This window comes from Rousettus aegyptiacus, unplaced genomic scaffold (genome assembly GCF_014176215.1).
Source record: "Rousettus aegyptiacus isolate mRouAeg1 unplaced genomic scaffold, mRouAeg1.p scaffold_m13_p_10, whole genome shotgun sequence".
NCBI lineage: Eukaryota > Metazoa > Chordata > Mammalia > Chiroptera > Pteropodidae > Rousettus > Rousettus aegyptiacus.
In genome coordinates this window covers 44450207-44462316 of record NW_023416285.1, presented here as the reverse complement: position 1 = coordinate 44462316, position 12110 = coordinate 44450207, and the positions used below count along the sequence as shown (strand labels likewise).

Genomic DNA, 12110 nt, shown 5'->3' with positions numbered 1-12110 from the left:
ACATGTACGGATATGATAGACGAATTATACGCACAGAAAACAAGTGTGGTGCATAGTAGGTACTCAAAACACTCAAATCAATATGATAAAAAATGCGATAGACATAACGACTGGAAACTATTATTATTATTCTAAAATTAGATGTGGGCTTGAAACGAGATAACCGAGCTTATTAAAATTTTGCATTTTCAAGATCAAGAAGACCTTGGGTGAGGGGAATCACCTAAAAGTAAGTATTTTGCCTGTTCATATGCTAGACAGTGTCAGCTCATAGCTGTCCACGGTAATGGAAGAGAAGGGATGTGTTAGAGGCTGACAATGATTAGAAGAGAAGAACCTCAGGCCTCATGTCAACCATCCTTCTTCCAAGACAACTTGAACCCAAATTTTCAATACAAAATTTGAACGGCTTAAGCCTGTTTCTCGAGCCCCCTTCTCTTTTCCTGATAGTTAACACAGATAATAATGAGCAAAGGCACTAAGAGCACAGAGGATAAAAATTATGTTTACATGTTAAATTGAGCCATCATAGTTTTTCTATCTCTCTGTGCCTGAGCACCTACATTAGGTCTTTCCTAATTTCTATTCTTCTTCTCTGGAAACACTTGAGTTTCAGGATCCAGAAGTTTCACCACCACCACCAGAGATTCTAAGACTCGTCATAGCCCATTCTCGCCTGAAGTGTTGGTTAGTACAGCCACGCATGATGTGCTGCTTCTCAATACACCAGAACAAATATTGGCTCTGATTGTTTGTAAATGAAAGTTTTTATTATCCAAAAAATCCTGGTTCTTAGTTGGGCAGAATTCAAAAGGCTATTTATCTTAAAAAAAAAAAAGCGTGTGCGTGTATGTGTGTGCGTGTGTATGATTTCTCTAAATCTCTTGATAGTTAAGACGCCTGAGTAATTGCTTTTCTCTACCCTAAAATGAAAGACAAGATAAGAGTAGGTTTATAAAAGAACACCAATGTCAGAAGAGACAGTACACTTCAGCTGAGTCCACGGGCATGTTGTGACAAATCACATTATCTCAGCACTAAGATTCTTAGTATTTGTGTGACAGATTTGTCATTGTTTTACATGAAAATAGGCAATGTGGGAAGTAAGTGTCTTGGACAGGGAGACAGTTCAAAGCCGATTTCTGACAAAGATTTCTTCAACCAGTGGGCTAAGCGATTTCTTTGGTCTCTCCTTCACTAAGAATTCATCCCTTTTAATCTTTGTGATTTCAGTATTTTAGATTGAGAATTTGAGGATTAGAACACGCTTGGCAATCAGGTCCTTTCCTCTGGAACAGAACATTAGCCTATGCTCTCACTCACTCATGCATGCATTTAAAGAATTTTCTAAATCCATGAAAGCATTTCTTTAAGAAAAGCAAGGAAAGAAGAGGGTGAATTTTTAATTTCTAAAGCTGACTGAGCCAGCTATCTCCACGGTAGCTCTGTGTTGAGAGCCTTCTGCCTCCTGCCAGCTGGCCTTTGGGCAACAATCTTGATGATATCACCTCCAGGTGTGGTTCCCAGTGGCATCCTGTGAAAAGTCTGGGCAACTTGACAGATCTTGCTGTTCACCTGGGATATCTAGGGAGGTAAAACAAGGTGCCTGAGCAAGGTGACCTCTCTCACCGGGATTAAAAATTCAGTGATTCCTATTAACAATAATAAAAATTATAGAATGTCTAGAAATAAACTGAATTAAGAAACATGTCAGACCTACATTTAGACAACTATAAATATTTACCAAAGGATGTAAAAGAAGTAACAGAGGGATAGACTGTTCTAGGAGAATGACAGTATGAGAAGGCTCTTGTCTTGGCACTTACCAAGAACCATCACTTCCATGCAGACTTCAAGGACCTTGTTCTGCCCTTCTCTCCTTTACTGTGAATTCCCTCAGCTCTTAATATAATCGTCTATAGCAGTGTTACTTTCATAAGTAGTGTTACCTTTATAAGTATATGTCTTTTCTTCCTTTTAAGTATAATAAAAGCAAGTACTAGCTCTTTTCTTCCCTTTAGTATGCCTCTACTTACAAATTTTCCATTTAAGAAAGTTTGCAGGTATGAAAAAAGTAGGATGGAAAAGGGGCATGAGCTCTGCCCACGTCCAACAGATGGTATGAGCAGCCAGAAGCAATCATTCTGCCACACACTGTTCCAAGGCAGGGGAATGTCAGCTGGGTTTGTGCTCAGTTCTAAGATATTTTATGAATATAAGTTATACCATCCGTTTGAAAAGTATAAAAGCAGTGACTACTTTTTAAATGCTGCAAAAAGAGACTCAGTTATGATGGAAATGAAAGTTGAAGTAATTTTTCAAACCTGGAAGTGGTGAGAGAATGCCAAATGTTGCAGAGAGCTCATGGCAGGAAGAATTCGTAAGGCCAAAGTCCAAATAATGATCAAAAAGGAAAGAGCAGGGATTAGTGAAATGAAAAAGGTAACTTTTTTAGGTTATGGCTAAATGTTAACAGCAATGAACAATGGCCCTTGGCCTAAACTTTGTTAAACTTTGTGAAGGCCAGGAGTTTATAAGTGAACTTAAGCCTAGCATGGTGAAGAGCTATTGATGAGTCTGCTGTAGACAGGGTGGCTCCATAGGTTCAAAGTCACTGGGTTCAGGGCTTACCCAAATCAGCAAAACACCAAAAGGCTGGAGAGGTAACAAATAAGGGTCCTTATAGACGTAATAGGTTCATATTTGGGGGAAGACAGTCAACAGAATATATGAAAGAGTACTCCTGGTTTTAAAGCTTTGAAAGACCCACCTATATTTTTATTTGTGGAGATGCATCTGGAAACTGGTAGCTAAACTTCTTAGTCACTTTGAACTCATGAAAGAAAGGGACACCTGAACACACTTTTAGAACCTAAGGTCTTCATAAATGGAATGGCTTCCATATAGTGCTGCACATCTCCTCTGTGATGGACACTTTCACATAAGTTAACTCATTTTTTCACCCAATAATTTTGTAAAATAGACATCATCCCTATTACCCCTTTATGGATGTGGAAATAAAATCTCAGAGAATGGCAAAAGTAGAATCTTTTGATTCCAAGACTGTATTTTACCTCTCCATTGCTGCCTCATTGCATTGAATGAATAAAAAAAAAAACATAACCCAATGCTAACAGAGACTATAATTCTGCCTCTGCTTCAGAGTTAAAAAAAGTGGCTTCATTTCTGAGTGCATGTCTGTTACTTTATATAATGTCATCAATGCACATAATACATACAGTAGTCCCCCCCTTATCCATGAGGGATAGTTTCAAGACATGGATGCTTGAAACTTCAGATTGTATTAAACCTTATATATACTATGCCTTTTCCTATATGTATATCCTATAATGAAGTTTAATTTATAAATTAGGCACAGTAAGAGACTGACAGCAATATCTAATAATCAAATAAACCACAATGAAAGGGTTACTTGAACATATGTACTGCAATGCCATGATAGTCGATCTGATGACCCAGATGGCTCCTAAATGACTAACAGGTGGGGTGGGGAGCATCTATAGCTTGGAGATGCTAGGCAAAGGGATGATTCACTTCCCAGGTGGGATGGAGCAGGACGGGGCAAGAGTTCATCACACTACTTGGAACAGTGCACAATTTAAAACTTATAAATTGTTTATTTTTGGAATTTTTCATTTAACATTTCCAGACCATGGTGGACTGCCGGTAACTGAAACCACAGAAAGTGAAACTGCGGATAAGAGGGGGGAATGCTGTATAATATATATATATAACCCTACCACTGCTGTGTGTCTCTCTTCTGAACTTCAAAATACCTCCAAGGACATAAAAGGGGGACGGGGCCTCAAGAAGCACTTTGTGGAGTGGTTTTAGTGAGTACATAACAAAGCCAAACAGCATGCTCCAGGAAGGGTGCTTTTCAGTATGCATCCTTGGTGGCGATTCACAAAGCATCTTGTAGTGCAGCCTCATGGTTGAGGGCCCTTCCTTGTCTCTGGACATCCTTTCTACTGATAAAGAATAGAGAGAATGGCTGAGAATTCTACCGAGGTTAGTTCAGCAAGGTTTAATTCCTCCAGCACTGCCGTGTAGATCGTGCCAACAACAAAACCTCATATCTCTCACACTAATCATTCCAAGACACGTTCAAGAGGACATAACGCGGTGAGGTGGGGCCTGGGGGATTTGAATAAATTATGTCAAAGGAAGAGCTCACTGGTAGTGCTGACATGACAGCCTGCACATGACGAATCTAAATATTCATTTTGGGTAATGAAACAGCTATCAACAAATTCATGACTTAAGACAATATTTTCACTTCAGATATCAAGTGACAAAGGGTCTCCATAACACATTGCCATCAGCAGTCTGTATCAGTAAGACAGAAAATATACTTGGATTTCATAAATATGTATGAATCACAATCTTTCTATTTTAAAAAGAGACTTAGCCTCATTCAGAATTTTCACAAAATAGTTATCATAAGGACGTTAACCTCACAAATCATTTCACGGTGAGAACTACCTATTGGGTAGTAAGTAATGAATCTGTTTTCAGTCAGCTGGTCTACTTCTTACTTTCCATATATGCATCTGTGGCTTCAGATGTTTAGACAACTTCTATATTACTCTCTTGCTAGCTTAGTAGTTGCTGGATAAATCTAGAGAGTCTCTGGAGTAGTAGCTGAAGAGTCTTGCATGAATCAAACCAGCACTAAAAATGACCATTATTACCTATGGAGTAATATATCCCAGCTCAGGGCACTGGGAAAGAGTGAAAAAAAGAAATATGTAATATATCCTATGTCTCCATTTGCCTGTTTATATATTAGATTCATCTTTTACTGTTCTACCTTCTTATTCCATGAGTGGCAGGAGGATTCTGGGTAGGAAAGTGGGCTTTGTCATCTCACGTTGTCAGATCTTTCTCTTCAACCAAAAAGGGAGAGGGAGATGAAGAGACTGTATCTTTGTCCTTATCCAATGGTAGATTTAGAGTTGTGAGGACAATAACTGTATGTCTCCTTTAGAAGGCAAATGGCCAAAAACATATGAACCTATGTTTAGCCTTGCTAGGAATCAAAGATTTGTAAATTAATTGTTACAATGAGTCACAAAAGCTGAGAGTGTTACATATTATTTGACTCAGCAATTCTGACTTTAGCCAAAAGAAAGTATCATTACTATGATCAAAGATTTATGTACAAAGTTGTTCATCACAGCATTGTTATGATTTTTAAAAAGGGATGAAAATCCTTTGATGTTCATCAGAAATAATTGTAATACATCTTCACAATGAAATATTAACCAGGCATTAAAACTGGAAAGATTTCACAGTACTCTGTTAACTGAAAGTGGAAGGTAATAAAATAAGATGTAGAGTTCTGCTCCTACTTAGGACGTAGAAAGTCATAAGAGAATGTTTTCCCTGTCTGAACAATGAGAAAAAGCTGGACAATACACAAAATAAAAACCTTTCTTGAGCCCACCAGAGAGTTGAGGTCACAAGGCAACTAAGTAAATTGAATTCCAAAGAGTTGATAAGCCCATTCATGAACTTTTAGCAGAGCACAAGAGAAAGAGGTGGCCACCATAAAAGTAGATAAGAAGAAATTAAATCCTTAAAGGCCAAGTGTGGGTTAGTGTGTCAGTATGGGATAGCTTAGAGCCTCAGACACAAGGAAGTTTGCATTCACCCTCCAACTCTTTTCCAGTTACCTCTACTAGGTGTTCACAAGAAAGGTTAGAGGCAAAGTAGGAGACTGGAGAGAGCCTCCCCATGGCATAGACATGCAGGAGGTGACCAGCTGCTGCTGAGTGACAAGCAAAAATCCTTGTCTTCTTCCCCAGAGCCTTCTCTCATGAAGCAAAAGTCTTAAGCTACTAGGGGAGCACAGGAAACTTTTTGCCTCTAGGACCAGGCAAAAATCCATTTCTTCTAGGAGAGGAATAGAAGTAAAACCTACCTGTCTCTGAGGGAGGGGTAGAGAACTCTTCTTGCCTCCAGACGCAGGCAAAGAGCCATTGTTGCTGAGGGAAGGGCAGAAGCAAAAACCTTCTTCTCCCTGGCTTGGGCCCAGGATCCTGCACTGTTCCAAAGCAGAGGCCTCCTATTTCTGGGGGAAAGCCTTAGCTCCAAGGCTCAGGTACACAGGGTTTGCCTAAGACTGATATAGGACCAGGACAACAAAGAAACCCCAAACCCCCACAACAAGCCAGAGAAACAAGGACTAGAAGCACTTCCTACCCCCACCTTGGGAGCTTAGGGAGAGATCCACTTTGTGGTGCAGGTGTGCAAAGACAGCTGAAAGCTTGGCGTAAAGCATTAACACTCAGAAATCCCCTTTGTCACCCCAGGCTCCGCTCTCAGCACACATAGTAACAGCAGCCATTGCTGAAGTCTGTGGTGCCCTAAATGTAACCACAGTAACAACAAAACCCAAATCCAGCTCAGCTCCTGATTCCCTGACTCATCCTCTTCCCTCTCCCACACTACCCCACACTAATGACACTAATGATGGCTACTGAAGTGTATCAAAGATGTATGAAGATGCCTTCATCGCCATCAACGATGAAGCTAAGACAGAAGTTCCAGAATCCACTAATACCTGTTAATTAATATGTCTAATATGCTAGTAAGTGAAATATTCAGGTTCCAGACATTTGAGAAACTGTCTCTTTATCCTGCCAGGGGAATTTTGTACATAGAAAAGGATGGTTAGTGTGGAGGAAGAAAAATGACTACTGATGCAGCTGAGGTATTTTATACCCACACACAGACAAAGACACACAGAAAGGCATAGCTTCCCGAAGTTCTGCTAAGAAAAGTACCTCTTCAGAGGCAAACAAATGACATTTTGACTTGGAAATTTTTAAAAAGTCAAAACAAACGGTTGAATTTTTATGTCACTCTGGTTTCTCCCCTGCTCAGATTTTTAACTTACTAAAGTAGGGAAATTTGGGTGTTGATGATGCAACTTCAAAACTGATTCATCTCTGTCCTGTACTCCAGGGAATAGATCAGCTGTTTGGCTATAGCAATCGAAGTTTCTTTAGAACTTTGAGTAAGAGTATTTTAAAGGTATTTTACCTCTTCTAGTGATTTTTAACAAAAGGAATCTAATTAAACATAGTTCATACCTCTTTAGTTGATTTTTATCACATCCTTTGAACTTAGAGTTTCACATTTTTTAATTTCTAACAACAGCAGCTGGATGCAGGGGAAACTATTCAAAGAAAAAAAGTATTTCATTCTCAAAATTTTTATGGAGCTAAGATAAGATGCGACAATTCGAGGGGAAGGCAGAACGGAGAGAAGATTCCAGGGCTCAAGCTGTTGGCCAAAGATAGACTACCCCCTCAAAAATAAAAGAGAAGATTCAAACGGAGAGAATATTTACATATACAAAGAGCATGTGAAAAAAAGTAAATCAGAACAAGACGATGAAGTGAGGAGAGACTATAAGACAACAAAACTCATATCCCCATCAAAAAAAAAAAAGTCTGCCTGAGTAGTAGGCTAAATGGCTTTTGTTCTCTAATAAAGGTGGGCGAGAGGAAGAACACCCTGGCACTGAGAACACGGTGTGACAGATGAGGGAAAATGTCCCCGTGCATGGAAGGCATAAAGGAAGGAACAAAGCCTTCTGGCAAGTGAACAGACAAAGACCGTGGGGAAAGAGGCAAATAGACAAGAGGAAGTGAACCAAAAACAGATTCATGAGACAGGGACTGTGTAACAGGAGAGATGGAAGGGGGAGCAGCAAAGGCATCTGTGGAGAGAGAGGCCCTGTCAGGCAGGGGACAGATGTGTGGTGGGGTGTCCTTCCTCTCATTCCCAAACCTAAACAGGGGAGCTCCAGAAAGAGCGAGTGCCTCCAGAATCTGGTTCTCCTGCTCACTGTCCAATCTCCTGCACCTAGAACAATGCTTGGTATATAGAAGGTGCTCGAAACATAGATGGTAAATGAAAAGTGGTACAACATAAAAGAGAAAGAAGCTGAATCCCCTGAGAAATGGCATGTGCCTTGTGGCTTCCATTACTGAGGTATGAGGTCACAGAGAAGATATCCAAGAGCTGGGCTCTGGTTACAGCATGGCCAAGTGATACTCACCTGGGGCCAGTTTGGTCTTGCTTTTACAGCACCATCAAGGACCCAAGTGAAAGAGGCAGTGGTCAAAACAAGAGTAATTGATGAGCAAGGGAGTGGCAGAGGGTGGTCACATGTAAAAGGCACTGCCTCCACGTCTGTCCCCAAATCTCACTCACATGTTTAGATGTCTAGATGTCTCATCATCCAGGGCCACTCTTTTGGGGATTGTTTCTCCAGAATTTTCCATAAAATACAACTAAAACACCAAGGCCTATATGGCCTCAAACGTTCAAAGTCACTGATATCTAGACTAGAATTGTTCTATCAACTTAGCAACATGTAGGGTAGGGGCCCAAGGAAAATGGACTCAAGACAGAGAGACTCCCAAGAGTCCAACCTAGAAGACTGATCAAAGAGGCTGGGTCAAGGGAGATGGGGTCACTCCGGTTGTGAATCCCCAGATGACTCATCCTACTTTCCAGGGGATCTCCCAAGTGGAAGATGAAGCTGAGGGTGGTGTGTAGACAAATGAAGATGAGTCAATTGCAGACATGACTGATGACAGGATGCACCCTCCAGCTTACACGCCTAAGTGCAAGGACTCATTCCTTCAGGAATCTGTTTCCTTCAGATGGCCTTACTGGCAGGACCGGTAAAGCTGGCTTCGGGAACATGAAAATACTCAAACCACTGCTGTACCTTCTTTGTGTATCTTGGACACTCCCTTCCTTTAGTTCAGTGACTCCAAGCTTTGTTTTGAATTAAAGATCTCTATGTTCTCTGGGCTGGATAATTACTAAAAGATTTGAGTGCTCACCCGCACTTCAGAGAACTGGTATAACCCTTTTCGACCAGCAAAATATAATCGAAAGAACAGTCACCAAATAATCTGCGATGTAAGTATTTGCTACAGACTGAATGTTTGTGTCCACCCCAAATTCATATGTTGAAACCTAATCCCCAATGCAGTGGTATCAGGAGGTGGGGCCATTGGGAGGTGATTAGATCTGAGAGGAGAGGCCTCATGAATAGGATTAGTACCCATAAGAAAGAGACTCCAGAGAGCTCCCTTGGCTCTCCTGCCCTGTGAAGACACAGCAAGAACGTGGTCATCTGTAACCGGGAAGAGAGCTCCCACCAGACATCAAATAATGCTGGCATTTTGATCTTGGACTTCCCAACCTCTGAAACTGTGAGAAATAACTGTTTGTTGTGCAAACCACCCAGTCTATGGTATGTTTGTTACAGCAGCCCAAACAAAGAAAGTCCTTCTGTCCCCAACTTTCGACCTACATTTGTATATTAGTTTTCCCATAGGAAAAATGGAAGGTATGGGCTAAATGATTTCTAAGGTCCCTCCTAGCTCTACAGTTCAATGGCTCTATGTAGCCCTATGAAGTGACAAATCTTTAACTATCCTTTCCCTAATCCTCATCTACCTTCTTCTCAGCTTTCCGGTCTTGGGTGAGAAGTTAGTTCCTTCCACAGGCCTTCTTTCACCCTCCTCAGCCCGCAGCGTGGGCTAGGAGACCCCTCTCTGTGTTCCCATGGTGCCCAGACTACTATTATAGCACTCCTTTCCCTAGGGTATAATTGTCTAAAAATTACTTTGTGGGTTCCCTGTTAGCCTGTAAATTCTGGGGGAGACAGAGACCAATCTTTAATTCTTAGCAGGAGCTCAATGACGTATATGAAATAATAATACAAGTGGAAGGTTTCTGATAGTCACAACCCGCTTCGGACACTGGACTGGGGATGAGAGATGTTCTCAGATAACTATTCAGGGAACATGCTGAACAAATAGTCTTTGTTCTTCTGCCTGCATTTAGAAAAATTTCTTTGGATATATGTACCATGAACACACACCTAATGAATCAGGTTACCACAGTTTTTTTAAGGGAAAGAAGAAAAAAAACTTCCAATTTTATGGTCAGAGAAACCCAGACTATTATATTCAGCTCAGTTCTCACTAATAAAATGGAAGATCCTTTGCCTTCTCATCTTGGCTCTTCAAATTAATATAAGGTCTGATTGCCCCAAAGCATTATTAATTGTATAGTAACATCATTTATACCATGAATTGGAAATGACATACATATCCAGTCACAGAATGGTGGCTAAATAAATGATGACACTCAACCGGTAAACTCATGCAGCACTTGACAATGTACTTACAATATAATCTAAAGTTAAAGGTGAGACACAAATTACATGTGCGGTAGGACTGCCATCATGTAAAATACATTAAATACAGGCATAAAACATAGAAAGAATTACTACAGAATATTAATAGTGGCTGTGTTTATGTGTTAGGACTGTGGATGATTTCTTTCTGTTTCTGAATTTTGCAGGTTTTCTTTGATGACCTTTAGTATTTTACTCTCATAGTGAAAAATCTAAATAAATCATTCAGCTGTTCATTGAAAATATCTTGTTATTTTCTCTTATAAAACTTTTGGCTGTTGATACTGGGTGTGTCCACCTGAAAGAGAGAAGACCCTGTGACGCAGCAGGTAGAAGCCGGGGATGGAAACACACGGAGCCCTCTGGAGGAGCAGCCACCTGGGTAATCATAGTAATCACTGATCTAAGCCCTTGCTGTGTGCCAGGCAGTTCCCAGACTTTTTCTTCATTATGTCCTCATAAAAACTGTAGGCGACAGGTGCTGCCATTACTCCCATTTTACAGCTGAAACTGAGCCTCAGCGTGGCCAATTCTTTCGCTAGTGTGTGGAGGAGCCAGAGTTTGACTCTGGGTGGTCTGTCTCCATGGTCTGCCACTTTCTCACTATGCTCTGCTGTCCCTTCCGATGCAAAAGGAGAGGCTGAGGGGGAAACAAGCATATTTCTAAGCCATACTTCACTTCATGCAAGGATCTCTTGTGTTGGCCTCCATTTTCATTTTTAGGAGATTCTATTTAGATAAGTCCTCAAACGACTCTTGCTTGTCAGTGGAAATGGTCTCTAGTAACCACTTATTCACCATATTATCTCAAGGCTTTAACCAAAAAGTGATCCATTAATTGTCCCTCTTCGGAATACACTCAGCTTTGAATAGAAAACATAAATTCATTGCTTTAGGGCAACAGGCCCATTTATAAATGCTCTCATGGTGGCCAACTTTACAGACCCAGACCAGCACAGACACAGTCCGTGCCAGCTTCCTAGTTACAAGGTGAACAATGGTATGGTTGCTATCTCCTTGCCAGCACAATTAGAGGCAAATGACGGAATATGCCCCGCTGACGACCGTCAGTGCACATAAGCACTTTGAGGCTCTCTGTTACATGGTCACATTTTCTCTGCACAGAAACCTACTGATGTAACATCTCTAGGAGTGAAGGGAGAAGAAACTTCACTGCAAACGAATCCCAAGAGAACAGTGCAGGATACCCGGGGAGAGTCCAGTCTTGTTGGAGTCAGGTGTTTCACTAGAATAGCGCACGTCCCGAGCTCCCAGCCACCCCAGGGAAGCGTGAATGAGGGAGCGGGAACTACAGAAACAGATTCCATGAAATCAGCCATGCAGATTGAGCCAAAGGAAATGACACGGCTTGAAGGAAATCCATTTCCAATTCAAATCAAATTCAAACCAAATGTGTGAACAGAAATCAAAAGGAAATGAATAAACAGAAATCTTAACAGTAAAACCAAATCACCAGGGTAAGTGCTGTAAGGAGAACTACTTGGGGATGTGCCCATCATGCTCTCTGTCTCGTGGTCCTGTCCCCTGAGGGACAATTCTGTGGTGTCCATTCACTTACTTTCTCTGGAACCGGACCACAGGATCAGCCAGCAGGTCAGTGAAATCAAGCTTTCTCCCCTTCTCGATAACATCTCGATGCTTGCGAACAAATAGCCACCCGATGTGGGAGAAGAAGAAGCCTCGGCGGGCATTGTGGGGGTCAGCGTCGGTCTCTGAGTACTTGTGATGGACCCTGTGGTCCCTAGACCACTCGAAGATGTCATTCTGCAGAGAGAATGCAGACCCTGAGTGAAGACACAAAGCACCCTGGCACCTTCTTGGAAGCTTCTCA

The 12110-nt window shown here is 41.3% G+C and overlaps 1 protein-coding gene across 1 annotated transcript in view; it reads right to left on the bottom strand.

Annotated features, from left to right (window-relative positions):
- SCD5 (stearoyl-CoA desaturase 5) overlaps nt 1-12110 on the bottom strand; it is a 127294-nt gene that overhangs the window by 18681 nt on the left and 96503 nt on the right. Inside the window, exon 3 of the mRNA XM_016156212.2 lies at nt 11838-12043. Coding sequence (XP_016011698.1) covers nt 11838-12043 — 206 coding nt within the window. The remainder of the gene's footprint in view (nt 1-11837; nt 12044-12110) is intronic.